The sequence below is a fragment of the Amblyomma mixtum genome, chromosome 4, assembly GCF_055824585.1.
Source record: "Amblyomma mixtum isolate Tamu chromosome 4, ASM5582458v1, whole genome shotgun sequence".
NCBI classification, from domain to species: domain Eukaryota; kingdom Metazoa; phylum Arthropoda; class Arachnida; order Ixodida; family Ixodidae; genus Amblyomma; species Amblyomma mixtum.
The window spans coordinates 132,876,928-132,902,176 of record NC_143015.1 but is presented as its reverse complement, the minus strand read 5'-3'; the positions used below and the strand labels follow the sequence as shown (position 1 = coordinate 132,902,176).

At 44.6% G+C, this 25,249-nt stretch overlaps 2 protein-coding genes across 2 annotated transcripts; one reads left to right on the top strand and one right to left on the bottom strand.

The window, feature by feature from the left end:
* Positions 1-7,802: 7,802 nt before the first annotated feature.
* On the top strand, positions 7,803-12,907 carry LOC149348271 (uncharacterized). Its single transcript, XM_089585786.1, has 6 exons — positions 7,803-7,998; positions 8,067-8,155; positions 8,252-8,350; positions 9,556-9,635; positions 9,712-9,809; positions 11,736-12,907. The coding sequence occupies exons 1-6, from the start codon at positions 7,930-7,932 to the stop codon at positions 11,862-11,864; spliced, it is 564 nt and encodes a 187-aa protein (XP_089441912.1). The 5' UTR covers positions 7,803-7,929; the 3' UTR covers positions 11,865-12,907.
* A 1,699-nt stretch (positions 12,908-14,606) lies between these two features.
* On the bottom strand, positions 14,607-25,114 carry LOC149348270 (uncharacterized). Its single transcript, XM_089585785.1, has 7 exons — positions 24,868-25,114; positions 23,767-24,556; positions 21,690-21,824; positions 19,565-19,612; positions 17,987-18,062; positions 16,681-16,742; positions 14,607-14,745 (listed from the first exon to the last, which is right to left on the bottom strand). The coding sequence occupies exons 1-7, from the start codon at positions 25,107-25,109 to the stop codon at positions 14,698-14,700; spliced, it is 1,401 nt and encodes a 466-aa protein (XP_089441911.1). The 5' UTR covers positions 25,110-25,114; the 3' UTR covers positions 14,607-14,697.
* Positions 25,115-25,249: the final 135 nt, after the last annotated feature.

The window sequence follows — 25,249 nt, the reverse complement described above, 5'->3', positions numbered from 1 at the left end:
AGTTGTTGTTGCTGTGGTGTCACTGTCATCGTCAGTGGCTGTTATGGTCGGAAGGCGGGAATACAATTTTGCGTCAAGGTGGTTATGTTGTGAGCTTGGAGGAGAAGCTAGAGTGTAAGCTCACCCTCGATAGCTATAACAAAACGGGAATTAGACTATTTGAGCCAGGTTCAGTTAGAGTAATTAGGTCGCCCTTCCCTAATTTCGAAGTTTTAAAGTTTAGGGTTTCTGTATTCAGCTAATGGCCCTTTTGGAATTGCTTATTCTCGTCCTGCTTTTAACGGTTTTTTGGCTCTTTCAAAAAATAAGTACTGGGTTGTTTATTACTTTGTGACATCTTGCGCTTATACATCGCATGGATTATTGTTTACTTGTTCTAAACAGCTGTATCAAGCCCGCTAGCCAAAGACGTCGGAAAAGGACAGTGGAGCGTGCCACTCGAGCGCTCATGAGAATTGTATGGCCATCTGCACGATTCAGACCCTCTGAATATAAACATTTCCTTATAACAACCGATCTGCGACTGTTTTCGGGATGATCCCACCGCGGCTTTTATACGGACGTCATGTCCGTATAACGTTCGAGCCGCGACTGTTCCCGGGATAATCCCAGTGCGGACTTCATACGGATGTCCCAGGGACGTCCTGTTAGGGATGTGGGACGTGCGTACATTTTTGGGACGTCCTACGGATCTTTGGTGTTGTCTGGGGTCATCCCTATTCACAAATCTGGAGATAAGGCTAGTGTCAACAATTACAGGCCTGTTTCGCTCCTGTGCACCGCTAGCAAGGTAATGGAGCACTTTATTTTTAAGCATATAAGCAGTTTTCTGGAAAATAATAATTTCTTTTCTGAGGGACAGCACGGTTTTCGACGTGGCCTATCCACGGTTACGCAACTACTACACACTACTAATGATCTCATGGTAGCTTTGGATCGGGGTGGGCAAATTGATATACTGTTCCTCGACTTCGAAAAGGCGTTTGACCGAGTCTGTCACAAAAGGTTATTACTTAAGCTAAAAAGTGTATTGCAAAATGAACAAATTTTGAATTGGCTTGATTGTTACTTATCCAATCGACAACAGTATGTCTGCATTGAAAACTCACTTTCTTCATCTGCCCCTGTATTATCCGGTGTACCACAAGGTTCTGTCCTTGGACCTCTTCTTTTTCTGATCTATTTAAATGACCTGTCTTTGGATTCCTCTGTACAATGCCGGTTCTTTGCCGATGACTGCATCGTGTACCAGGTCATCGAATCTGTGCAAGATCAAATTGTGCTACGTGATTACCTCTCTGCAATTACCAGTTGGTGTCAATCCTGGCGTATGAACCTAAATGTCTCTAAATGTGCCCACATGATGGTCACAAGAAAGAAAAAACCGTTAATATATACTTACAAAATTAACAATGCTGATGTCAAGCGGGTTGACAACTTCAAATATCTTGGTGTTATAATTGACTCCAAATTAACGTGGAACGCACATGTTGAATATGTTGTGTCGGCGTCACTAAAAAAGCTGTGGTTATTAAAGCACCGCATGAGGCACTGCACTAGTGCAACAAAACTTGCAGCATTCACGACACTCGTTAGGCCAATTCTTGATTACGCTGACACTGTTTGGGACCCTCATACTAAGAAAAACATCAATCACATTGAAGGGGTACAAAAGAAAGCACTTCGATTCATTTTTAACGCTTACCATAGAAGTATCTCTGTTTCAGACCTGAGAACACGAGCTGGGCTCCCGTCGCTAGAAATGCGCCGCAAACTACACCGCCTACAAATGATGTACAGTATTGTCAACCACCATGTCAAAATAAATTTTCATAATTACATGCACTTCAACGAATCCAGGAAAACGAGAGGCAAGCACAGCAAAACAATTGTAATGCCGCAGGTTAAAACTAACGCCTACCGTTCATCATTCTTTCCTCGAACCACAGCTGAGTGGAACGCCTTACCCTATGAAGTAGCTGACATGCCCTCAGTTGAATCTTTTGTTACAGCCGTGTCATCTTATCTATGATGCTGCAAGTATTTCTTTACAACGCTTCTTGCTTTGCCGTCCGCCTTTCAAAGTGTATTCCTTCTTTCTTTTTTTGTGTGTTTTTGATTGTGCACATTCCTTCATGGCTGATTGTCAATAGCATGTTTTCTTTCTTTGCCGCTGTTAAACTCACCTTAGCAATTGTTCAAGAACAATGTATCCACCCCTGCTTTGACTGCCAAGAGGCAGTTGGCAGTATTTTATAAATAAATAAATAAATCTATTGCAAATGAAACGGGCCGCTGTCCTCTGCACTCTTTCTAATTTGGAAATATTCTTGGCCGTAAATGGGTCTCATAAACAACAAGCATTTGTGGAGCTCCACAACTTCCCTATTGACATCTGAAGGTTTCAAGCTATATTTAAAATTTAATTAAATTATCTCGAGTATTATTCAAATAGCACGAGCTAAACATATGGTATTGTAACTTTAGATAAACCGTAACAACATCCGCGTACGTAACAAAGGCACGCGTGGAGTGCCTTTCAGCCAGCTCTGTGGAGGCTTTGCTTTCGCTTTATTTTGTTTCTTAGGTTTCCGTGAATTAATAGTTTCATTTCGCTGTAGGACATTTGCTCCATACCCTGTGCTTGTTAACTTGTTTTAGTATGCTACGCAGTAATTTGAAGGTGCCCTGCGTCGTAGATAAAGCATAAGGTCTTTATTCTTTGCATGCTGAATAAGGTGGCGCCTGAATGTCCAAAGATATCGCCGAAATCATGGTATTTAATATTGTGTTCTCCAGAAATGCTTGTTTCGAGCCGATGGTTTCGGCAAGCGGAAATAAGGTGGTATCTAGATTTGGCGCTGCCTTTTTAATTACACATCCGAAGATGGCACGACTCGGTGGTTCCCTCCTGGACGGCTTCGTGCGAAATCGAACGCGTCCCAAGATGTCTGGCAGAGCAACAATGCGGGAACAACATGACAGCCGCGACGAACGAAGAACATGAAATTAACTTCTCTATATATCTTTCAGTTTTACACGGTCGAAAAGCCGTCGGCGTAGTAGTCGGCCCCGCGTGTCGGAAATCATCGGGGGCTGCGTAAAAACAACTGTATGCCAACCTTTTCCGCAGTATGCTCCGGGTATAGTGCCATACGATTCAGCGTTTCGTGCAGCATCTAGCTCGCGGCAGGGGTTCGAACCGGCGACCTGTAGATATAGTTGGCTCGTTGGTCTGCAGTTTACAGTTCGGGTGGCAATGCGCCTCACCAGCCCGCCTATCTGGTGCGCTGTGACGCGTAGACGGCGGATCGCCGGGGCATGAGAGAAGCCGACCTATGGAGGATCATGCAATCATTCATGATATGTCGAATCACGTACGCTTGCCCGTACTATCATCTGCGTCGCAGGGACGAAGATGCACTTAATAACACCTTAAGAACAGCATACAAGGCGGCCCTCAGCCTGCCGGCATATGCCAACTCAGATCGACTGCTGCAGTTGGGAATTTTTAACACGCTCGCTGAATATATAATCGAAGCCCATAAGACGGCGCAAGTGACCCGCTTGTCGCGCACTGCTGCGGGACGCGTAATTCTCGACAAACTCCACATCCACCCCTATGAGATGTGCAACATCACATTTATCAGTCGACATTACTAGCAGACTAGTTGATAAACCTGTAGCCAAGAACATGCTGCCAGGCAGACACGACGCTCGCCGGAAAGCAAGGGCGCAGGCCCTTGAGAAACAGAACCACGAGCAGTACCTGGACGCAGCTCAACACATCAAAGCTGGAACATACGTGGCATGTATGGCTACTCCATAGTGAGCCCTCGTTAACGCCATAACCTTTCACGCTAGCTCTATCGCGAGGCAGAGGTAGCTATCGCATTGGCCATCGCGGATCCCCGCACCAAAACTGTTCGCGACTATATGAGCGCCATTCAAAATTTCGCCAAAAACTCGGTAAGCGCGCTCGCAATGCGGATTATACGCGACCGAACTCTCAATCACAACATCAATCTCGTATGGGTTCCGGCTCACGCGGGTAACTCCGGAAACGAGGGGGTCGACCGTTTAGCCCGAGGTTTAACCAACCGGGGGACGGGAGACTTCTCGGGAACGGACGCCCCCGCCGAGGCGCCTCGCTCGTACGCGGAAATTACAAACTTTTATCGCGAGCAAAGATGCACGTATCCCGCCCTTCACCCCGGCCTGGACAGGGCGCAAGCCACGACGCTCAGACCCCTACTAACAAGGCCATACAAACGGTGAATATGACCCTGCATGCCCGCACTGCGGTGACGGCACGCACAAGACCATATTTTATGGGAATGCGATAGCAAACCCCCCCCCCCCCCCCCCCCCCCCCAACGATACTTTTGCCAGCTCCCTCAGCGGAGGAATGGGACAGGCTCTTGGCCAGTTCAAGAAAAACAACGCAACTCAATTGCCCTCATCATGCGAGCTCAAGAGGTCGCCCCCGACTGGAGGGCACCCTCGACTCGCCCCAACCCCAACTAATCCCTTCCATTTTGTGGCAATAAAGTTGTATACCACCTACAGTTCGGGTTGTATAGATCAAGATAAATGTGCGCGAGGTGTGATGGGGTGCGTATCGATCTCGTATGTAGACAACGCCACGTAGACTCTTGATATCTAGTCAGGCTTTTGTGCGTAAGGGGGAAAGGTCTCCTCTCTATAGCTTGAAATGATTGGTTAGATCACGATATGTGATCATGGAGTCCTTCGTGAAATTCAGGGAGCCAGACTCATCCCGGGCCCTGCCTGGTCGATGAAACCTCGGGATTTATTGTGGGCTGCCTCGTTTCCCGGATTCCCAATGGGCTGGGACTCATATCAGTTCGGAATAATTTGGTGAGAATTTAGGGAGGAGCCGCCCTTTTGCGAAATTACAGATAGCCATTTTGGAGTAGCTGAGACTGATGCTCTCTTGGGTATGCGCTGGGGCGAGGGCTATTGCTGCCTCTTCTGCCGTTTCAGACGATTTCGTTTTGATTGTTGCCGACACGATGGGGTCACGATTCTTCACAGCCACAATTTCAAAGCTATTCGTGTGTTTGTATTCTCTAGCACCTACATAACTTGTTACAGCGCACTGTCCGTATTTATTATGTAAGGCTATGGCTCGTGCTTGTCTTCTACCCTTATGGAGTATGAGAAGCATGGAGGAAAAAAAACTAGGAGAGAGTGCGCTCAGCCTCTACAAGCCATCCTCCTCTGACGCCGCTGCCGAGGGCCCTTTTGCGCACTGACTCTTGGGAAATAGGCCCTCCTCCACAGTTACCAGACTTCCAACCAGCGGTGCTTTTTAGTCAACGTCCGTGCTCCGATGTAGTGCAGAAGCGCAGCGCCTGTCTTGCAGCTTTGGCGGAATGCGTACCGAGGTTGTCTGAAGGCTTCGCGTCTCAACACTTCTGTTGATTACACTCTTGAGTTTTTGGGTTCACTGTAGAAAACTGCAGGTAAACTTTTCATCAAAAGGGTGCGGCCGCGACCTCGTCGCTGTTCAACTGTGGTTCATAAAGAGAATGGAGAGGAATTCCTTTCGTCGTTATACACCCATACGGAGCGTTTATTTCAGCACATGCTATAAGCGAAGAACTCGAGAGTAGGCGAAGAAAACGAGCCTCTAAAAAAGGGCGCAGTGGCTTCCAGAGCGCTCACGGCGGACGGACGTGTTCGAGCGCTCCGGCGCGCTGCGCCAGATTCTATTTCTCGGGCAGGCGGACTTCGGCCCGCCCATGGGCCCGCCGTTCTCCGCTATTCTCGAGGCACAAGTCGCGCCGAATACGCTCGCGCACATCCCTAGTAGCACAAAAAGTCGCCAGAACGTTATGGCAATGTCGCCAATGTTTTATAATGTTGTGCAACATACTCCAACGTTACAGCAACATGTCCATAAGTTGGTCAGGATGTCACTCTCTGCTAACATTGCAGCCAAATGCTCAGAAATTCGTTAGAATAACATACCATCTGCCATCTTTGGAACAACATCGAGAAGCAACGTTGAGGCAATACAGCCTGATGAACGTTATTATAATGGTTGAATCATAACAATAAAGCAACATTACAAATATATTTCAAGCACAGAGTTCCAGAAGTTTTCTGACTGTTGCTACAGTAAACATTTTTTTCAACTAGCAGTACTTTGCAACTAAACCTCTTCTGTTGCGCCTGCTATAAATTGCATGCACAGCTCGATTAATATGTCGCAAAGCTTTGTTTATTACCGATTCGCCACTGTCACCCTTGGGACACCCTTCAGGAACGGCTATATATATGCTTGACTCTATGTTATCCGCTCGGAGGTGAGTGTATGAGTTACATGTTGTACTGTATTGTGGAGTTCAAGTGTCGGTCGCTCTTGGTCCTCGAAAAGCGTTATGATATGTTGTGAAGCTTACCAATTGGCAGGCCTGCATGCTTGTGTAGGGTTGCTAACATTTTCAAGAATGTTACATTGATGTTATGAAACATTGTGGCAACATTGCAGCAATGTTGTACATATGTGGACACAACATCGTGGGAAATGTAGCAGCCATGTTTTTCACATATGTTGTCTTGATATTGCCAAAGGAGGACACTAGCCACGTTAATGCAGCCTAAATAGGTAACATTGCTGCAATGTTCCAGCAGCAATCTGTGCTACTAGGGATACGCGGTTCCGACGTGAAATGCAGCAGTGAAGTATTTCTCTCTCTCTCGCTGACGAGAGAGTGCCGGCGGCTTTACGTCTGCCCCTGCGCGGGGTCTCCCGGCCACAACGCACAATCACTTACAAAAAGAAGTAAACTGCATGTATTACATAGCCGCGCGCACTTAGCGTCCTGTCTCGGACTAATCGCGCGCGGCACACTGCACTATAGCGGCCGGGGTGGGGCGCCCGGCCGCGTATACCGTCCGAGGTAGCACCCACGTAGCGTTCGTGTCACGCGTGCACTACATGGCGAAGATCAAGCGGGAAGTCAATTCCGCCTGCTCGATGAACGCACAGAGGCTCACCATTGTGCTGTCACGGATGCGCGCACTGCCGCACGGCCACAGGAGCGCTTCGAGACTGTCCGGGTGATTCCCAGCACCCTGTAAGCCGCGAGCATCTCGCGATGCGGCACTGCAGAAGCGGCACAGCGCTCCAATGTCTCCACTGCGCCGCAGTCAGCGCACGCGTCGCTCGGGGATGGTGGCCGTTGCGGCGAGCGTGCAGTTTGTGCTCACCACGGAGCCGTCAGTGAACACAAGCAGAAGGTCGCGCAGTTGCTCGTAGAGCGAGAGAGCGAAACCGAAACCGAAATCCGGCTAAGAGCTACCGCTGCCTTGTCACGTGAGGGCATTTTTCCCATGATGCTTTCCACTATATTTTTTATGACTAGGCTTCAAGATTGTGACGTCATGCTCCCTCCTAGTTTTTTTCTTCCTCCATGATGAGAAGCATGATTTTGGGAGGTGGTTTGATTAGTAGGGCTGCAGGGCAAGTCTACTTTAGCGCCTTTATTCGTGGGTTGAAAGCTAATTCTAAGCCTGGTTAGAATACTCCTGACAATTCTGGAATTGGATAATCTCGCCGTTTGAGCCATTAAATGGGCTTCTTTCAATTCATTGTAGGTGTGCATTCCTAACCTCATAAGTCATTCGGTTGAACAAGCGTTCTCTTTCAAAACAGTTCAACACTGGCGCCATCTAATGTGCTATAATTATCCTCTACAGCTACGCACATTTACTTTAAAAAAAAAAACTTCATGACTACAACACATTTGTTTTAACATTGCTCTTTTTTTAACTTTAGGTAATATTGCAACAAATAATAATCTCCACTGGGTAGCAGAAACGTATATAGCCAGCCGCAGCCGAAATCGAAGTCAAGTTGTTGGCTGCCGGCATCGGCGGCGGTTTGTTCAGTTCTCTATGGCTAGTGTAACTATTCCAAAGCAGAAAGAATTGCGAAAGAGACCATTTGTCACGTTGAATTTTGTCGTAAGTATCAGCGTAAGCATAGTGACAGCTTCGCACTTTCTTTGCTGCTACTATTCTTCTTGTGACAGGTTGTCGGTGGGAGCCCGTCACAGAGGGATGACCTGTGTCAGCAGCTCGTTGAGCTGTCGGCCGAGTCAGAATTTCAGCACTGCACTGCGCAAGTATCTCTTATTCATTTCAGGCACTTCAGTCCTAGTGAGATGTTCATTATTGTTATTATTATTTTGCTGATTAACGTACTGTACCTTTGCAGGACTAGCTTCGGTTCGGTGGAAAAGCTTGCGGATGGCGCCCCTAAAGTCACGGAAAACGTACTCTGCGTCGTGATCGTGGACACGACGTCTGTGCTCAAGTTCGTACCGCATTTCCTTCTTTCATGGTACATTTTTCTACAGTTCACTCGGGATCGAACCCTGGCCTTAAAGACGCGGGTTCGATCCCGGCCGCGGCGGCTGAATTTAGATGGAGGCGAAATTCTAGAGGCCCGTGTGCTGTGCGATGTCAGTGCACGTTAAAGAACCCCAGGTGGTCGAAATTTCCGGAGCCCTTCACTACGGTGTCTCTCATAGCCTGAGTCGCTTTGGGACGTTAAACCCCAATAAACGAAATCAAACTAATTCGTTACGTACTTACCTACCTACCCCGACAAAACGGAGCAGGTGGAAAGCTGAGCAGGGAAATTTTCGGAGCCTTTTTTCACTGCCAATAACCCAGACACAAGTGTCTGAAGTAGAAATGTACGTTTTACAAGCATATAAACTAACCTCTTGAAGCTGTGTGCAGTTGTTTTGTTTTTGATTATTCCCGCATGAAACGTACACGCGCTGGTGAAGGCGTTTTCTGGGGCTTTCGTTTGCGTTTATAAAAACTTCGGTCGGCAGTCGGCGCTTGTCTCGTGCTTTCTCTGCTACGTCGTTTTAGAAATCCATTCAACCCTACTTAATGCAAATAAAGGAGGGCAAAAAGTTGGGTAAGTTGGTAAACATTCATGATGGGTTCCAAAGCGCGACAAGACAGAGACGGAAGGAAAAGAACACACACGACAAGCGCTTACTAGCAACAAAAAATGTTTATTGCAACTCTGGGAATAAATAGGGATCACAGAAAACACAAAGAACCATAAAATAACAAGACAGAAAAAGAGATTAGCCGTTACTATCTAAAAACGCACGTTCCTTCTCCGACAGAAAAATTGAAGGCTCACTGACACAGCCCTTTGTCTTAGCATTATGATAAGCTTCGACGATTTCCCTAGTCTTCTGGTCGTGATGCGAAAAGATTTATTCCCTATTCATTCCCAGCGTTGATATAAACTTTTTTTGTTGCTAGTAAGCGCTTGTCGTGTGTGTTTATTTCCTTTCGTCTCCGTCTTGTCGCGCTTTGGAACGCATCATGAATGCAAATAAAGTATTAAGATTTTGAAGGAATGTTATTTAATTAATAATAAAATAATATAGTAATTATTAATATGTACTGTACTATTTATATTATCTTTAGTTACATAGTAATCTGTTTGCAAGTGTGCAAATTATTATTATCGTCATTCCTCCCACATAGCTGTGAAAGCCTCGACAAGTGGTTGGTGAGACTGCACGAACTGCAGTTCCTCAGCAAAGTCTGCATTGCCGTCTATAACTGTGAGTATGGACGTTTAATTTCATACTCACTTCAGGTTTCTCTCAGGAGCCAGAAAGAGCGTGCCGATCTCTTCAGTCCACAGGACCAGTGAACGCGTTTGCTGCCCTGAATTCCTCCATGGTGTACGCACCAAGCACCGGTCTACTCCAGTCTTCTTTCATGGGCCTGACACAGTACGTGACTTCAACCCAAAACCGAGCCAGAATACATCTGAGGCCTTAAAAATTTGTTGTAATTGTGTCTGCACGAGATACAACCGTCTCCCACCACAAAGGCCCAGATGTATTGGTGCATTTACGTCTGTTGCATTCATTACTGTTCCATAGTGCATGCCATTGTGTTGTTCTTAGTTCTTCTTTTTTTTTTTCGTAGTCTTTGGAACATTATAAAGAGCGCTTCAAATCTGTCTGTCCACATATTGGTAGCCTGTCAGTGTAATTCGAGTTATTGATCAATTCGCTCTCGCCCTAACATAAGCTTGCCGTCCCGGTTAGCTCAGTTGGTAGAGCGACTGCTTCGGTGAAGTGGTGGTCCTGGGTTCGAACCCCGCGCCAGGACGAATTTTTCTTTAACTACGAAGTTTCTGAGAAAGCTGTTTAGCTTTCCTTGGTGGCCTTATGGCTGTGCTTGGGTGAATGCCAATGAGTAATTACTCCCTTATTATAGTAATGCTGGTAGTACCCAGCGTACATATTTTTTCAGTGTGATTCATTAGGGAGTGCACTACGCATTTTTAGTGTCAGCGCTGATAGTAGCAGCTGAAGGAAGGTTAGGTACCTCACCCAAGCACACATGCCCCTCTGTGAACATTTATTTGCTCCGACGCTAAGGCCCAAAAGGCATTTTGAAAAAGTGAGGTCCGCACGGCAGAGCGCAATTCAGGTCAGACACAGCTGCCATTAATGATGCACTAGACTGAGAGGGAGAGTCATCATCATCATCAACAAGCAGGTCACACCCATCCACTGCAGTAGAAAGGTCTCTCCTAGGGCTGTCCCGTTATCCCTGCCTCCACGCCAGCTGCAGCCACCGTATCCCAACAAGCACACTTCCTTCGTAACCTCATCTGTCCAGCAGAATATTGGTCGTGCTCAGCCATGTTTCCCTTCCGGCAGAATCTGCTGTGTTGCCCCAACAGCTTGACAGTTATCTGTTTACTGTGTAACATATCCAACCCAGTTTAATTTTGCCTGTTGGTTTCCATTGTGGCATTTCTTAGCTCTACATTGTTCTCTTGCTGTTTCTCAAACTTGCCTCGAGAAAGTTTGAGGAACAGCAAGAGAACAATGTAGAGCTAAGAAATGCCACGAAATTCTAGAGGCCCGTGTACTGTGCGATGTCAGTGCACATTAAAGAACCCCAGATGGTCGAAATTTACGGAGCCCTCCACTACGGCGTCCCTCATAGCCTGAGTCGCTTTGGGACGTTAAACCCCATAAACCAACCAACCAAACTTGCCTCGATTATTCTCCTTTCTATAGCACACTGTGCTATCCTTAGTTTAATTAATTTCAATAGTGTGTTCATACTCTGTGTACAGACATCAACAGGAAGATGTAAAAACGAGCTTTTTTGCTTGCTTATATCGGCATAGCCTGTTCGGGTCATTTTTATGCACTATACTTACCCATAGTTTGGTTTGGTATATGGGGTTTAACATCCCAAAATGACTCGGCCTATGAGGGGTGTTGTAGTGAAGGACTCCGGATAATTTTGACCATTGCACAGTACACGGGCCTCTAGCATTTCGCCTGCATCGAAATGTGACCGTCGTGGCTGGGATCGACCCCGCGTCTTTCGGATCTGCAGCCACTGAGCGCCATAACCACTGAGCTGCCGCAGCGGCTTTTACCCAAAGTACCACAGGGTTAATTATGCAGAACCAACAAGCCACATTTGTAGCTTTACTAACCGCAGTACTGGGCAGGGTTAATTGGAGAGAGAGATGGGAAAAGCCTTTGCCCTGCGATGGGCATAGTCAGGCTGATGATGATGATAATCACTGTTTAACTTCAGACCCTTTCATCAAGAATAGCTTGGTGATGTAAAACATGTATTACGGTTCTCTGTTCGAATTATTTTTCCTCTTCCACTTTCAGGCGAAATGGCGAGTGCTTGTGGCATCGATTCTGCGCTGGGGAGAAATCGCTGCCGGGCTTCGTGGAGAAGTTACGATGCAGTACTTGAGAAGCGTTATGAAGCAGCCTGATGATGCAGGAGACACGTAGGGATGCCATTTCTTTGCTGCACGCAACTTGGGCATTAGATGTCCAAGTGATGGGCATGATGTGGGGCGATGATTCTTTTCCATAGAGCATAAGCTCGGCAGTTAGAAGTTTCTGTTGTGATGGTAAATCCAGCACTAATATTTGAGTTGCGTGAAAAGCTTAGAGTGAGACGATGACTTTCTTTTTTTTTTACTAAGCAAGGAAATGCCTTTGTAGTGTTCTTTTGTTTCCTGCACATGTCCCTATAAACAGAGGAAATGTGATATTAAGGGAAGTGAACAGTACCAAAATGAAAGTAACATGTGGCCCTGAAGAAATGCTTTATTTTTTCAGTGAATGCAATTGATTTCCTGTGAGGCATTCAGCTACAAATGAAATGGAAAGGTTCTCAATAAGTATCTATGGAAACCTTAAATAATCCCTTATTTAAATCTATTCAATTGTAGCAAGAGGCAATAGTGAAGAAAATTAGTTCAAAATTTACAGCCTTGCCCCCCTCCCCCATCTCTCCACACGAAAATAATAATCTTAAACTACTGAAGAAAATTGTATCAATATCTTATTTGTAAACAGAGTAGAAGACTGTCTGAATTTCTCTTCATCACATCACACTGTATATGCTTTCCGCCTTGATGTGAACTCATACTGGTGGTTGTCTTCCATCGTTTTAATGTCGCACTTGTCATGTTTGTTTCAAGATTTTCATGTTGCTCGGTGCTTTTTCCTTTGCAGCATTTGTTTTGTGGTTGATGACCCATGAACTGCACAAATGTATTTCCCTACAAGCTGCTGCAGAAATTAATAAGGGCAATAAGTAAAAATTCTCTCTGTTGCAGCTTCACATTTTTGGTTAACTTGAGCAATGGTGTACCCTTTAAGTGGAACACTGTGTTCAAATTCATCTCGTTGCATATTGTTATGTAGAATACTGTATTCAAGTTTGTTGTCTTCTGGTGTCTTTTCTGTGCCATTTTTTGTAATTATTTTTTGTACTCATGTCCATAAGTATATTGGTTGATTAATAAAGTGTTGCACTTGTGTTATCATTGGCTCATTGTTATAGATCAGCCAAGATAAGCCTCATGCAGTGTAATGGCGCCTCCCAATTTTGTACCTGGCTGGGATAACACAGCAGTGCAGAAAACAATTGCTCTCCAGTTCACCATTTGCTGAAGTGTTGTGCTCGGCATTTGCTCAAACTTGGTAGTAGTGAAAATGTGCTGTCGTAGTAGCTAGTGACAGAGAACACGAAGTACAAGAATGGAGTGGAATCACTGCAGAATTGTTCTGCTATACCCTACACCGATTTCCACTTACCTATTTTGTACTTCAAGTACAAAAGGTAACTTGGTGGAGGCATTCCACTCCTGCTGAAAAACCGTAACTGTGTAATACTCAGGCATTGCAAAACTGATAAAAGCTGTGATCTTCCAGCATTCGATCATTATTGTACAACTACAACTAAAATCTGCCACAAATCGGTTGTACTACTGTACAACTAAAATCGGCCACCAACAATAATTTCTTGTCCGATGTGCTTAGGGGAACTGTCCAAGGTGGAGATTAGAAATCAAGGAACCATTGCAACGTCCACTCAAGTGCAGCCTTACAGCTTCAAAGGAAAGGAAAGAGGCTTGAAAAAACAATACAAAACAACAGATGTGTGCACATACTGAAGCGAGTACATTAAATTGCTAGCAAATTCGAAAATAATTTGGCTACGCTGGAGTACATCTGTTGAAATTTAAGGTTATTTTCTTATTAGGGTTATCTTTTGCAATGACCGATTTTCCAGGATGCCTTCTATATCTCTGGTAGCCAACACTTTGGCCTTGCTTCGAGAAAGACATGTTTGGAAAGGCAGTCTGTAAAATGCTGCGAGAAACTTGCCTACTTTTGCCTGAATAAGCAAGAACTGCTCCGTTAAAGAAGTAATTACTCATTAGTATCCAAAAGACGGGGGTTCGATCCCGGCCGCGGCGGTTTAATTTCGATGGAGGCAAAATTCTAGAGGGCCGTGTACTGTGCGATGTCAGTGCATGTTAAAGAACCCCAGATGGTCGAAATTTCCGGAGTCCTTCACTACGGCGTCTCTCATAGCCTGAGTCGCTTTGGGACGTTAAATCCCCATAAACCAAACCAAACTCATTAGCATAAGAAAGCTATATAGCTTTCTCAGAAACTTCACAGTTGTGAAAAAACTCGTCTTGGTCCGAGCATTGAACCTTGGACCACTGCGCGTTGTCCTGGACAGTTGCCTTACTGAGTAAGCTAACCATGTCAGCAGCGGATGGTGGGGTGAGGCCGAATTGATAACTAGAAGTGAGAATTTAGTTAGTCTAAAGCGTTTGTGGTATGGTATGTAGAGTTTAACGTCCCTGAGTGGCGTGGGGTATGGGGACGCCGTAGTGGAGGGCTCCAGATTATTCAACCACCTGGGATTCTTTAATGCGCACTGACATCGCACAGTACATGGACGCCTTGTGATATGCCTTCATCTAAACATGGCCATCACCTGGCCAAAGCGTGTAGAAAAATTCTCAAAGGTGGAGTAGATTTAAATTAAGGAAATTACTCATTAGCATCCACTGAGGTGCAGCCATACAGCTACAGAGGTAAGGTACACATTTTCTTCAGAAAGTTTGCAGTTGAAGAAAACTATTAGAATTTTTACAGTGCATCTTGTGTGATGTGTCAGGCATCAGAACGTCGGTTAGGAATTTTAAACCAAAACAAGCAGGCAAGCAGAGAGATGTGGTGCTTTATTGAATGGACCGAAAAGACGAACGTGGTGAATTACCAACAGTAAAATGTTTTAAGGTGCATGTCACATTCATGACATGATGACTGGTTCAAGCAGCTCTGTCCACATCAGTTCAACCTGAAATGCAACAAAGTAAACATATTTCACTGCCCCAGGCATGGGTGTTCAAAAAGAGTTGAAGTTTGCAGCAATGTGATAACAGTCGAGAATCGGTAACATTTTATAGTAAGTGAAGCGTGTTGTGTTTGGTTTTATGGCACATAGGCAACTCTAGAAAGTGAAGCATCCTGAACCAAGCTGTGACAAAGGGGGTGATGCCATCAATGACAAATTACCTCCAACTTTAAAGAATTGAGATGCCAAGTTTTGAAGTTTTTATCCCCGATAACATTTTCTTTTTTCTTAACCCTAGGGACGACAGAACTGCAGTATATATGCACCAGTGTGCTTTCAATAAAGAATTACAGTACTGATTTTTTTGGCAGAAGTTCTGGCTTCAATTTCCAGTCAAAAAAGAGTGCATAGAACTGCCAGAAGTTACATACACTCACAAAGTGGTGGAACATTCATTGCTCTTCAGTTTGCTGCAATTTGCAGCCCATGAAAATCAAAACCTAAGGCGAAAAACAGTGCTATAATACATTTGAAGTGCACCAGGGCACATCTAGAGTTTTTTCACTCCTAAGGCCCCCAAAAAAAGGCCATTATTGGCAAAAAAAAAATATACATAGCCTGCAAACTTGACACTCCCTACACCATTGAGGAAAGCATAAAACCCAAGTTTCTTTAACCTTTTAACTCTCGGGCCGAAAACTGTCTGCGCCATGAAACGTGGACATTCACCAATATCGCCAAAGACGAGTTGAATTCATGCAGTGCAACGCTGTTTTGCTTTTACAGCCAAGGACGAGGTAGGCTCACCCATTGGTTTCTGTTTCCAACACTAGAGGGCAGAAGTATAGATGTGTTTTTTTTTTTGGTCGGACTCTGATAACAGATGTTCTCCCGTTGTAAAGGGTGTGACCGCGCTATCATCATCATCATCATCAATGTTTTTGGCCTTTGGCACTCATCTAGCTTGGCGACAGAGATTTAAAATATAGTAGCACGCTTGAATAAAGCCAGTGGTGGTGATATTCCTTGGAAATGAGGCGTTTCTTGCAGCAGTTCAGACAGTGAAGATGATGAAGTCATGGAAATTGTTTCCAAGAACGAGTGTTACATAGTTGTTTCTAAACTGGACTCCAGTGATGATGTAGGTGTTTGCAGCGCACATGAAACAAGGACGGACAGAAAAGGTAACGAAACAAGCGCTGACTTTCAACTGAGCTTTATTGGGAAAATAAGCGACTTTTATACACAAATTTTTTTTTTTTAACATGTGACTCAGAAGATGTCAAAACGTCCTACTACATGTGCCATCCAAAATCACTGATACTCTAGATGAAAACCCTGAAAAAACATGAATGGAGAACACTGAAAGACACGTGCCGCTTAAACCAACTAAAGGGTGTCATTTGGTTTAAGCGGCACGTGTCTTTCAGTGTTCTCCATTCATGTTTTTTCAGGGTTTTCATCTAGAGTATCAGTGATTTTGGATGGCACATGTAGTAGGACGTTTTGACATCTTCTGAGTCACATGTTAAAAAAAAAAAAAATTTGTGTATAAAAGTCGCTTATTTTCCCAATAAAGCTCAGTTGAAAGTCAGCGCTTGTTTCGTTACCTTATCTGTCCGTCCTTGTTTCGTGTGTACTGCAAACACCTACAGCATGAAAAAACAACTAGCCCAAGAAAAGATGATTCTGTCCAATGATGACCAGAGCAACGACAACAACGACATGCCAGGCAGTCCTCGTGCACCATGAAAGTTTGTTTATGGTGTTCAGTTGAGAGAGAAAATGAAGACAGTCGTTTTTAATCGTCGAAATCTCCTGTGCTACACAACCTAGATTGAAAAGTTGATTCAGTATCTATTAGTCTCGCTTTTCTTACCCCCATTGCAAACCATTTCAGGGAACCGCTCTCTCATATCAACATGCATGAACACTTACCACTTTTTCCATCGGCGGCAAGCCTTCTTCAGGGACTTCAAGTTCAAATTTTCCACCATATGCTGGTTAAAAGAAGAAGTTTTCATCTTACACTCAGGTTGCAATAAAGCAAAGAAAAACAGCTCAACACTATTACAATGCAATCTCGTTAATTTGAACTCACTTAAAGGGCAACTCCAGGGGTTTTCTGAACATTTTAAGTTGATAATCACATCAAATTCCTTAGGGTCCCTTCCTTCTAGTACAAAAAAACCATATCTCAAAATACCAAGTAGGAGTATTTTAAAACAGCAGAAACCATGAAACAACGATGACATCATGAGGGACCAACCTATGACATGGATATTATCACAAAGCGCATTGACTGACTAAATTGGTGACTGTAAGTGATAGCTTGGGTCATTATTTGTCTGAAACAACGTAAAGCAAGCTTAAGAATTTTTGTCCTTCAGCAAATGCGAAGTGAACATCGATGGCCGTGCGTCCAGTGATGCCACACTCATGGTTGCCTGCAGATATTTTGCGACTGAGGCCACGAAATAGGTAATCTTCATTTCTGCTGCAACCGAACACTGCCTCACTGCAAAATCTGGCAAAAAGGAACAAAAAAATGAAGAAAACATACTGTGAAAGGTTCTGTACTATGCGAGGAGGTAGAAAAAACACTGGAGTTGCTCTTCAATTCCAACCTCAGGTTTATTTGAACTGCCATTTGGGCCCTTTCAATGTCAAGTTTGTGAAAAAGCTTCCCCTCAATTTGTGCTCTGTGTAATCAGAACAAAATTTTGGCTCTCTTCAAGCCTGATTTATCAAGTCAACTGTACTCTTGAGGCACATACGGCTTTGATGCCTTGAAGCATGCGTCTTTTAACTTCTCAAGAAATGTCTGGCATTTAGTATTTGCAGTTTAACATCCCTAAGTTACAAATGGGCTATTAGGGGCACCACAGTGGAAGGTTCCAGATTAGTTTATACCACCTGGGATTGTTTAATGTGGGCTAGTCAGTGCACAGAATGAGTCTGTGCACTGACAAAATCTGGCTGCCATGGCTGTGATTCGATCCCACAGTGCTGGTATCAGCAGCTGAACACCGAAGCCATTGCAGCGAGTGCGACGTTAAACCCCAATAAACCAACCCAAACCAAACCATAAATGTGATGGGCATGTTTAACCAGGTATGAAAGCATCCTAAATTACTGCACGGCAACAGGCATGGACTGGTAGGAACGTGAAATGTAAAACTGATAACTGAAGACTGACTACAACACTGAATAAATGATGTCACAGAGGGGCAACCGTACTCACTTGGTTTTGCCTCTGCATTCTTCAGCTCGATGCGTACCATGTCACTGACAGGGTTGTGGTGGAGAACTTTTCCTTCCTACAGGAAAGAAAGAGCAAATGCTTTCTTGGTAGTCAAGAAAGAAGTTAGTTCTCATCTGGCAAAGTACCACAATGAAAACGCGAAATTCAGTTCACTGGCCAACAGCAACAAAAACATGGAATTGGCATTCTTGGACCCGTACAGACTCCTTAATCACAATGAAATAGACAAGACAAATGCTTTCTTCACTTAGGTTTGGTTTGGTTTGTGGGGTTTAGCATCCCAAAGCGACTCAGGCTATGAGGGACGCCGTAGTGGAAGGCTCCAGAAATTTCGACCACCTGGGGTTTAAAATGCCCGGAGCCCTCCACTACGGCGTCTCTCATAGCCTCAGTCGCTTTGGGACATTAAACCCCATAAACCAAACCAAACCTAAGTGAAGAAAGCATTTGTCTTGTCTATTTCATTGTGATTAAGGAGTCCATATGGGTCCAAGAATGCCAATTCCATGTTTTTGTTGCTCTTGATCGCTGCTCACCAGCCATCAAGACGGTGAACTCTAAAGCGACAGCATTAGAGTTGTCGTCAAACTAAAACCTCTCCGCCGAATGTCAGGAAATTCCCTCATTGCTTGAGATAGTGACGGCATCATGTGACCACCACGGGCCAATCACAGCTTGCCGCCAAATTTAAAAATCCATCACTGCCAGAGAAGCTGGGAGGCTGTGACAGTATTGACATTGCTACCGGAGGGGGCAAACTTAACTGGGGCATCACAGAGTCAGGTGGGCGGAGAAATAAACAAATAAATAAAAATACACTTTATGGCCGCGAGCGGGGTTCGAACCCACAGTGGCGCGAATAGATTCAGCTTCACTGGCCACTGCATTGCGTCCCTATGGCATTGCAGCAAGGCGAAGACCTCGCCTATTTAACCGCCAGTCTCTTGCATTGAGCTTTGGATGCTGTTGTGTACATAAACTTCCATCCATTCGCAATGGACTCATCGCTATCGAATTGCACTCTAAAGGTCACTTGAGCGGCCTCATAACTTTTGCAGTATTGTACTGTGTCGCAAAGCCTTGACAGCCAAGCAATGAATTGTGTTGCAAATTAGCATAACATTGCGTAACCAGGTAAGTTATTTTTAGTTTATCAGTAACCACTTTTCCTCAGCAATGCATTTGGCCCTGATGACAACACAATAAATACACCTAGCTGCACGTAAATCACGCCACAAGAATTTTTCTGAGAAGCATGGCCAGTTAAATTGCGAGATAAAAGGATGGCTAAAATTTCTGGCTATTTACTACCGGCCTAAAGCAAACTCATCATCGGTGTGGTCAGGTGGCAAGTTTAGGATTTCAGGAAATTATTTATTTTACCACTGATATCACTGAGTAAATAAGGAACTAAGATGTGGTTGAACTATGGGAAAGAAGAAGAATGCTTAAATATTCAGACCTTTATTGTGCATTATAGTAAAAACAAAATGTAGCACCAGCAAAGGAAGCAAATGAGACCTTGGAAATGAAAAAATTGGCAAAGGCCCAATTCACCTTGTAGTCGGATACATTCGGGCAATAGTTGAAGTCGAGTTCCAACACCTGCATGAGGAAATAGAACATCACTTCGAACAGACACATACAAACTAGTCAAATAAAAGTGATGTTAGAGCTTCAGTCCCGCAATAACATGTCACAACATTAAAGGGGCTGCGAAACACTGCTTGGGGGGATATCGGCTATACTTCAGGTGGATTCTTTATGTCACACAGATGCTGACTCAAAAAGAATTACAGGAATCGATGCACAGGAACGGGAGTTATTCAGTGAAGAAATTTGAAAATACAAGCAAACAAAACGCTGCCCTCAACTCAATTTTGGCGGGGCTTCCCACTCCTATTTCGCTCTTCCAGTGACGGCACCTGGCGCAACCAATCAAAACAGCCAGCCAGAGCACGTCGCGGAAGTTTGCACTCCATGGTTGCCTGCTCTCTGTAACTCGTTCTTGCTGAGACTGGCAGCGTCGTTTCCGTGCCAGAGCCCCTGGTGGTGTATTTTTATTTTACTTGCTTTGCAGGGCTTTTATCAAAGACAAGCAAGTTGTTTTTGTTGATCTAATATAAAACACCGACAGGTGACAAAATGTGTCTCTATTTATTCACACAATTTGCAGTATATTTACTGTTTGTCCGATCATCAAGCACGCACCAGGTGATGTCATAACCGCTGGTAAAACCCGCCACTGTGTGGGGACACCATCAGAGCCATGAGTTTGTTTTTGGAAGGACATTTAAATATTAAAAAACGGAATATATGCAGTATTACCGATGCTAATAGCACCATTGTAACTCACTGTATGCGATCAACAGGCAAAACAGTCAACTAAGATTGTGTTTCTGGGCCCCTTTAATTTTTCAGGATAATGGTCTAGGAGGGGTGCTCCAACTTTGCACAGCTTTAGTTACATTAAACCTGTCTTTGCCATCCGCAACATCAGTAATAACAACTACATGCCAAGTAACTCAACCAGCATTGTAGTTAAGTTCAAAAATACGAGTGGTGTCAAATGCTTTCTCTTTTGTTGTTGTTTTGCACACATTTGTCCTCAGAATTGCTGTTCTCATTACTGCTTCATGGCTTTTTTTTATCCTTTCTTTTTTTCGTACTGTCTTTTGTGGGTGCTACTTTATTATGTTCAATGATGACTTGACTCTTCAATAGTCATTTTTTCGCCTTGCTTTTCTTATTTGCTTTTACAACAAATCTTTATGTTCACGTACTGCTGTCTTCTATGGGCCTTTGGGGTTTTGTAAGAAAACAAATTAGTACAGAAATTTACACACAGAAAGCTATGCAGTGGCTCCAGGCACTTTTGGTGGAACTGGTAACCGATAATGCAAACTGGCGCATCATTAGCACATGACTCTGAACAGTGGCGGTCCCAGAGAGTTGTTTTAGGGGGGGGGCTTTCCTATACCAAAAAGAAAAAAATATAAACGATTTTTCTATTTCTTTTATTTGCACAAAAGGTTTTGAGTGGCTTTGTTGTTGAAAAATAAATGGCGTATGATACAGATGTTATACCATTTCCCATTCTTTGAATGTTCACGTTTACGCGAGCAATATTAATTTCAATACCGGGGGTAACAAGCCGACTGCTAAGATATCCCACCACGGCTGCTGTCGTGGTTACTGCGCTGGCGGCATGGCAAGACAACGGTGGGGGCACGACAGGAACGCGATACCTCGACAATCACTACGAATTGTGCTCATATACCTACCAACGTGTAGAACGTGGAATTGTGGGAAAAAAGATAGCCGCTAACACGGTGAGCGTACAAAGTAGGAAACTACTTGACGCATCACGGACGAAATAGCTTTCCAGTTCTGCGTCAAAACTTACATCTTGCCCAATGAGAGCCCAAAAACGGATGTTCGGGAAAACGTGGAAAGGGGCGGAGGGTGGGCGACCCCCCCCTAGGTCTGCCACTGACTCTGAGTAATGTGTCAGTCAACTTCATCGCATGAAATTCAAACAAGAAACACATGTCAGTGTTATGTGATTAAAAATTGCTTTTAAAAATTCCTCACTGAGGCATAGTTGCTCACCATCAGCTAGCGCTTGGAATGTCAGTAAAACAATTCCTTTGCCAGATTCTGCTGGAAACTCCTTTCTCACCTTGAAAGCTATGAGGTCTCCAACTCTGGGTGGTGTCTTTAGTGGTGGGTAAGCTGCGTAGCTCTTCTTTACTGGCTTTGGCTGGCAGTCTGCGCTTTTTACAGGTGAATCTACTTCACTGGCTTCTTCACAACTCTGGAAATGAATGGGGCATGATGTGTTAATAGGTGCCACCTTTGTGAGGTGCTGGTAATTGACATACCTAGTAATACAAATATATCACATGTTGCGCAAATAAACGCACGCGGTAGAATGCTTCTCCCAGCTAAACGGGCGCATTGCTCAAGCTGAAATTTCGCACAGAAATGGCATTTGGTCGGCAGAATTGTTTCATCCTACATTTGTTTGGGTTACTTGCCTGAATCTATCAAAAAAAGTCGCGTATTCTTATCGTCAGCAGCGACAGCAAAGGAAATCATGCCGTTCTGTCAGCGATCGCACCGGTGGCGCCATCTCGTTTGTTGGCCATGAAGATTCAGCAAAAGAGAGAGGTTCAGGAGGTTTGAAGACGCTCTTTCAACTGTTTTTTTAATGGTCCCAGAAAACTTAACGCGCTGAAAACTTAGTTTGGCCAAGCTAAGTTTTCTGTGACCATTAAGAAACCAGTTGAAAGAGCGTCTGCAGATCTCCCGAATCCCCCTTCTTTGCTGAATCTTCACGACCAACAAACGAGATAGCGCCACCGGTGCGATCATTGACAGAGCGGCTTAACTTCCTTCGTCGTCACCACAGACGATAAGAATATCCATCTTATTCTGTTCGAATCAGGTAAGTACCCAAGCAAACGTGGTATAAAACAATTCTGCCGACCAAATGCCATTTCTGTGCGAAATTTCAGCTTGAACAATGTGCCCGTTTGGCTGAGAGAAGCATTTTACGGCGTGCGTTTATTTCCGCAACACACGATATGGTGACTAGCACTACCTTTCTGAACAGCAACATGTTGCCACTCGTTACAGGCTTTAGTGCATTAAATAAACTGTGCTCGTTAAAAAGGACATTGTAATAATTGATAAATACAGGTCAACAATGCTGCTTTGACTCTGTTGAATGTCTGAAACTGGCTTCAAAAAAATCTTCCATGAAAGCACTAAGCAATACATCGTGCTCTGCGTAAACACTCGACTCAAAATTTTTATAAAAAGTATGAAGAAGAGAGGTGCCCCGAATTGATTTTTCAGGCTTGGTCACACAACTGTGTTCAGACAAAATAGAAGCTTGAATATAAGGGTTGGTCATATGGCTAACCTTTATCGCAGCCCTGTGTAAGTACATGGTCTGTCAAAATTTCACCTTCCAACAGCTCCTTTCACACTTGCATATTTTTCCAGATGGTGATTATAAGCTGGCCCAACATATTTGTTACCGAATTCCGATCTGGTAGGAGTTGTCTCCTGCTAGTTTGTACAGACTGACTGATTGCAAATGTAGATGAGCTAAAATTTCAGCTAGACCAGCTGTCTGTAGTGAACGCATCCATCTAGGTTGAGTCTAAACCGTACCATTTCACCCCTCCCTCTCGATAAACCAATACACTTTTGCAATCAACTGGCACATGTAAAGTGAGACACACGGCATTCTGTATCAAATAATGTGTTATTGATCCGATGTTTAGGGGAATCCCCCAAGGTGGAGCAGATTTGCATTAAGGGAGCAATTACTCGTTAGCATCCACCCAAGCGCAGCCAATTGAGTAATTGAGAAGTGAGCAATTGCTCCCTTATTGCAAATCTACTCCACCTTGGGGGATTCCCCTAATTACTGGACCAAACCGTTTCCAATTCAAGTTATTGATCAATTCGATCTAGCCCTGCCGTCCTGGTTAGTTCATTTGGTACAGCGACTGCCCCTATGAGGCACTGGTCCTGGGTTTGAATTCCAGACCAGGACAAATCTTTAACTATGAAGGTTCTGTAGAACCCTTCATTTGTAGCTGTATGGCTGCGCTTGGGTGGATTATAATGAGTAAATGCTCCCTTATTGCAAATAATGCGTTATTAACTCATAACAATGTTGAAGTCTGGCAGCTAACTTCAAAGTCCTAGAGATTATTTATGCCCCTTTTGCATTTCATTACCTCTTGAAGCTCAGCTTTCGGCTGTGGAGTTTGTAAAGGAGGCGGGACTGCATTGTAGCTGCCAGCTGCACACGGTGGCCACGAAGCCTGACCATTTGTGAGTGGTGGCTGTTTTTCCTGCACCACTTTGGCAGGCGACGGTGTTGTGCTGGCCACACCAGGTGCAGCCTCAATGGACTCGGGCAGCACACCCTGTTCCAGCACTGAACGCTGTTCCTCGTCCGACGACGAGTGTTCATCGAAACGAAGATGCTTTGCCAGCAACTCTGTCTGCTGAGCTAGATGTAGAGCATTGCATACAGGCAGAACGGCAGGTGGTAATGGCTGGATAGGGACGACCTCCGAATCGTTTGGCTTCTTTTTCTTGCGCCGTGGTCTGCGCGTCTTCTTCTTGGCGGAACCTGCCTGCGATCCAGCCATACTGATGTCTGGTGACAGCGTCTGCTGTCCAAGAGGGGTGCTTGGCAAACTAGGGACTTGTAGTGTGACCGAACTAGTAGTCGGCTCCTTAGGAGTTGCGGGCCAGACAGGCGTTCCGGAGACTGGAAGATGGGCCGCTGCATCGTGCGATGGCGTTGACGTCGCGGGGGTGGTGCGGCTGTCTGGGAATGCATTGACAGTGTCATTAGCTGGTTCAGCTACGTATGAAACGCTGCTCTCAGAGGCGTCTAGCTTCCTTTTTTTACTTTTCTTGGCGCTCGTCGCAACTTCGTCGCTTGCTAGCGTCGGTTCCGAGCCATTGTCGGAGTGATCGGCGCTTGTCGGCGACTTTTTGACGCTTGAGACGACTCTGGTAGAATGCATGAAAAAAAGAAAGCAGAAGGTTTATAACATGAATTCCCTAGGGAAATGATCCCGCAGACGCGAAACATCATACCAAGGCTCGAAAAGGTAGAGGCATGGTCTATATAAGCACAACTCACTAGCATAAGTTTCCCCGGCATTACGCTGCCGTTGTAAGCACGTTTATTATTAGCGAAAACAAGTTTAGTTTTTCCGGGTATAGCGAGCCAACAATCAATACAAAACCATAACAGTTACGTTCACCTTGCTGGTTCGTCACAGGTATTAACTAGATGAATTACAATATAATTGTAATACCTCACGAGATCTCTGTCCCTCAAGATCTGTATGGGTTCCTCGGGTGGTAGCCAAGCGTCTTCGAGGTAGAGTTCGTTCCTCTTATCTACACCGTACTTGGTTCTTATCAACTTAGCAAACTGTTTTACCGTTGCCGTCGCCGACCGGTCGACTACGATCCAAACCAGGTTGTGCTCATCCCGACGTGGAATCGCGCAGCTCAAATCGAGCTTCACCCTGACAACAGGAGCGTAGTCCGCCATGTTCAACAAAAGTTTCGTGGTTTCGTTTTGAAGCACGCGCCAAGTATCCATTATTTCGATTAATCAAACACAATTTGATAAACGTCAAAATATAAATTAAAACCATTTACACTACAAAGTTTTTGCTTTATTGCTACTTA

Bases quoted from the DNA above. Each gene is read 5' to 3' on its own strand.
- LOC149348270 (XM_089585785.1), bottom strand. From the start codon at position 25,109: ATGGCGGACTACGCTCCTGTTGTCAGGGTGAAGCTCGATTTGAGCTGC. The intron at 19,613-21,689 runs GTGAGAAAGGAG...TTCCTCATGCAG, and splicing joins GAGACCTCATAGCTTTCAAG to GTGTTGGAACTCGACTTCAA. The intron at 14,746-16,680 runs GTAAGTGTTCAT...GTTGCATTTCAG, and splicing joins TGCCGCCGATGGAAAAAGTG to GTTGAACTGATGTGGACAGA.
- LOC149348271 (XM_089585786.1), top strand. From the start codon at position 7,930: ATGGCTAGTGTAACTATTCCAAAGCAGAAAGAATTGCGAAAGAGACCA. The intron at 7,999-8,066 runs GTAAGTATCAGC...TTCTTGTGACAG, and splicing joins TTGTCACGTTGAATTTTGTC to GTTGTCGGTGGGAGCCCGTC. The intron at 8,351-9,555 runs GTTCGTACCGCA...CCTCCCACATAG, and splicing joins GACACGACGTCTGTGCTCAA to CTGTGAAAGCCTCGACAAGT.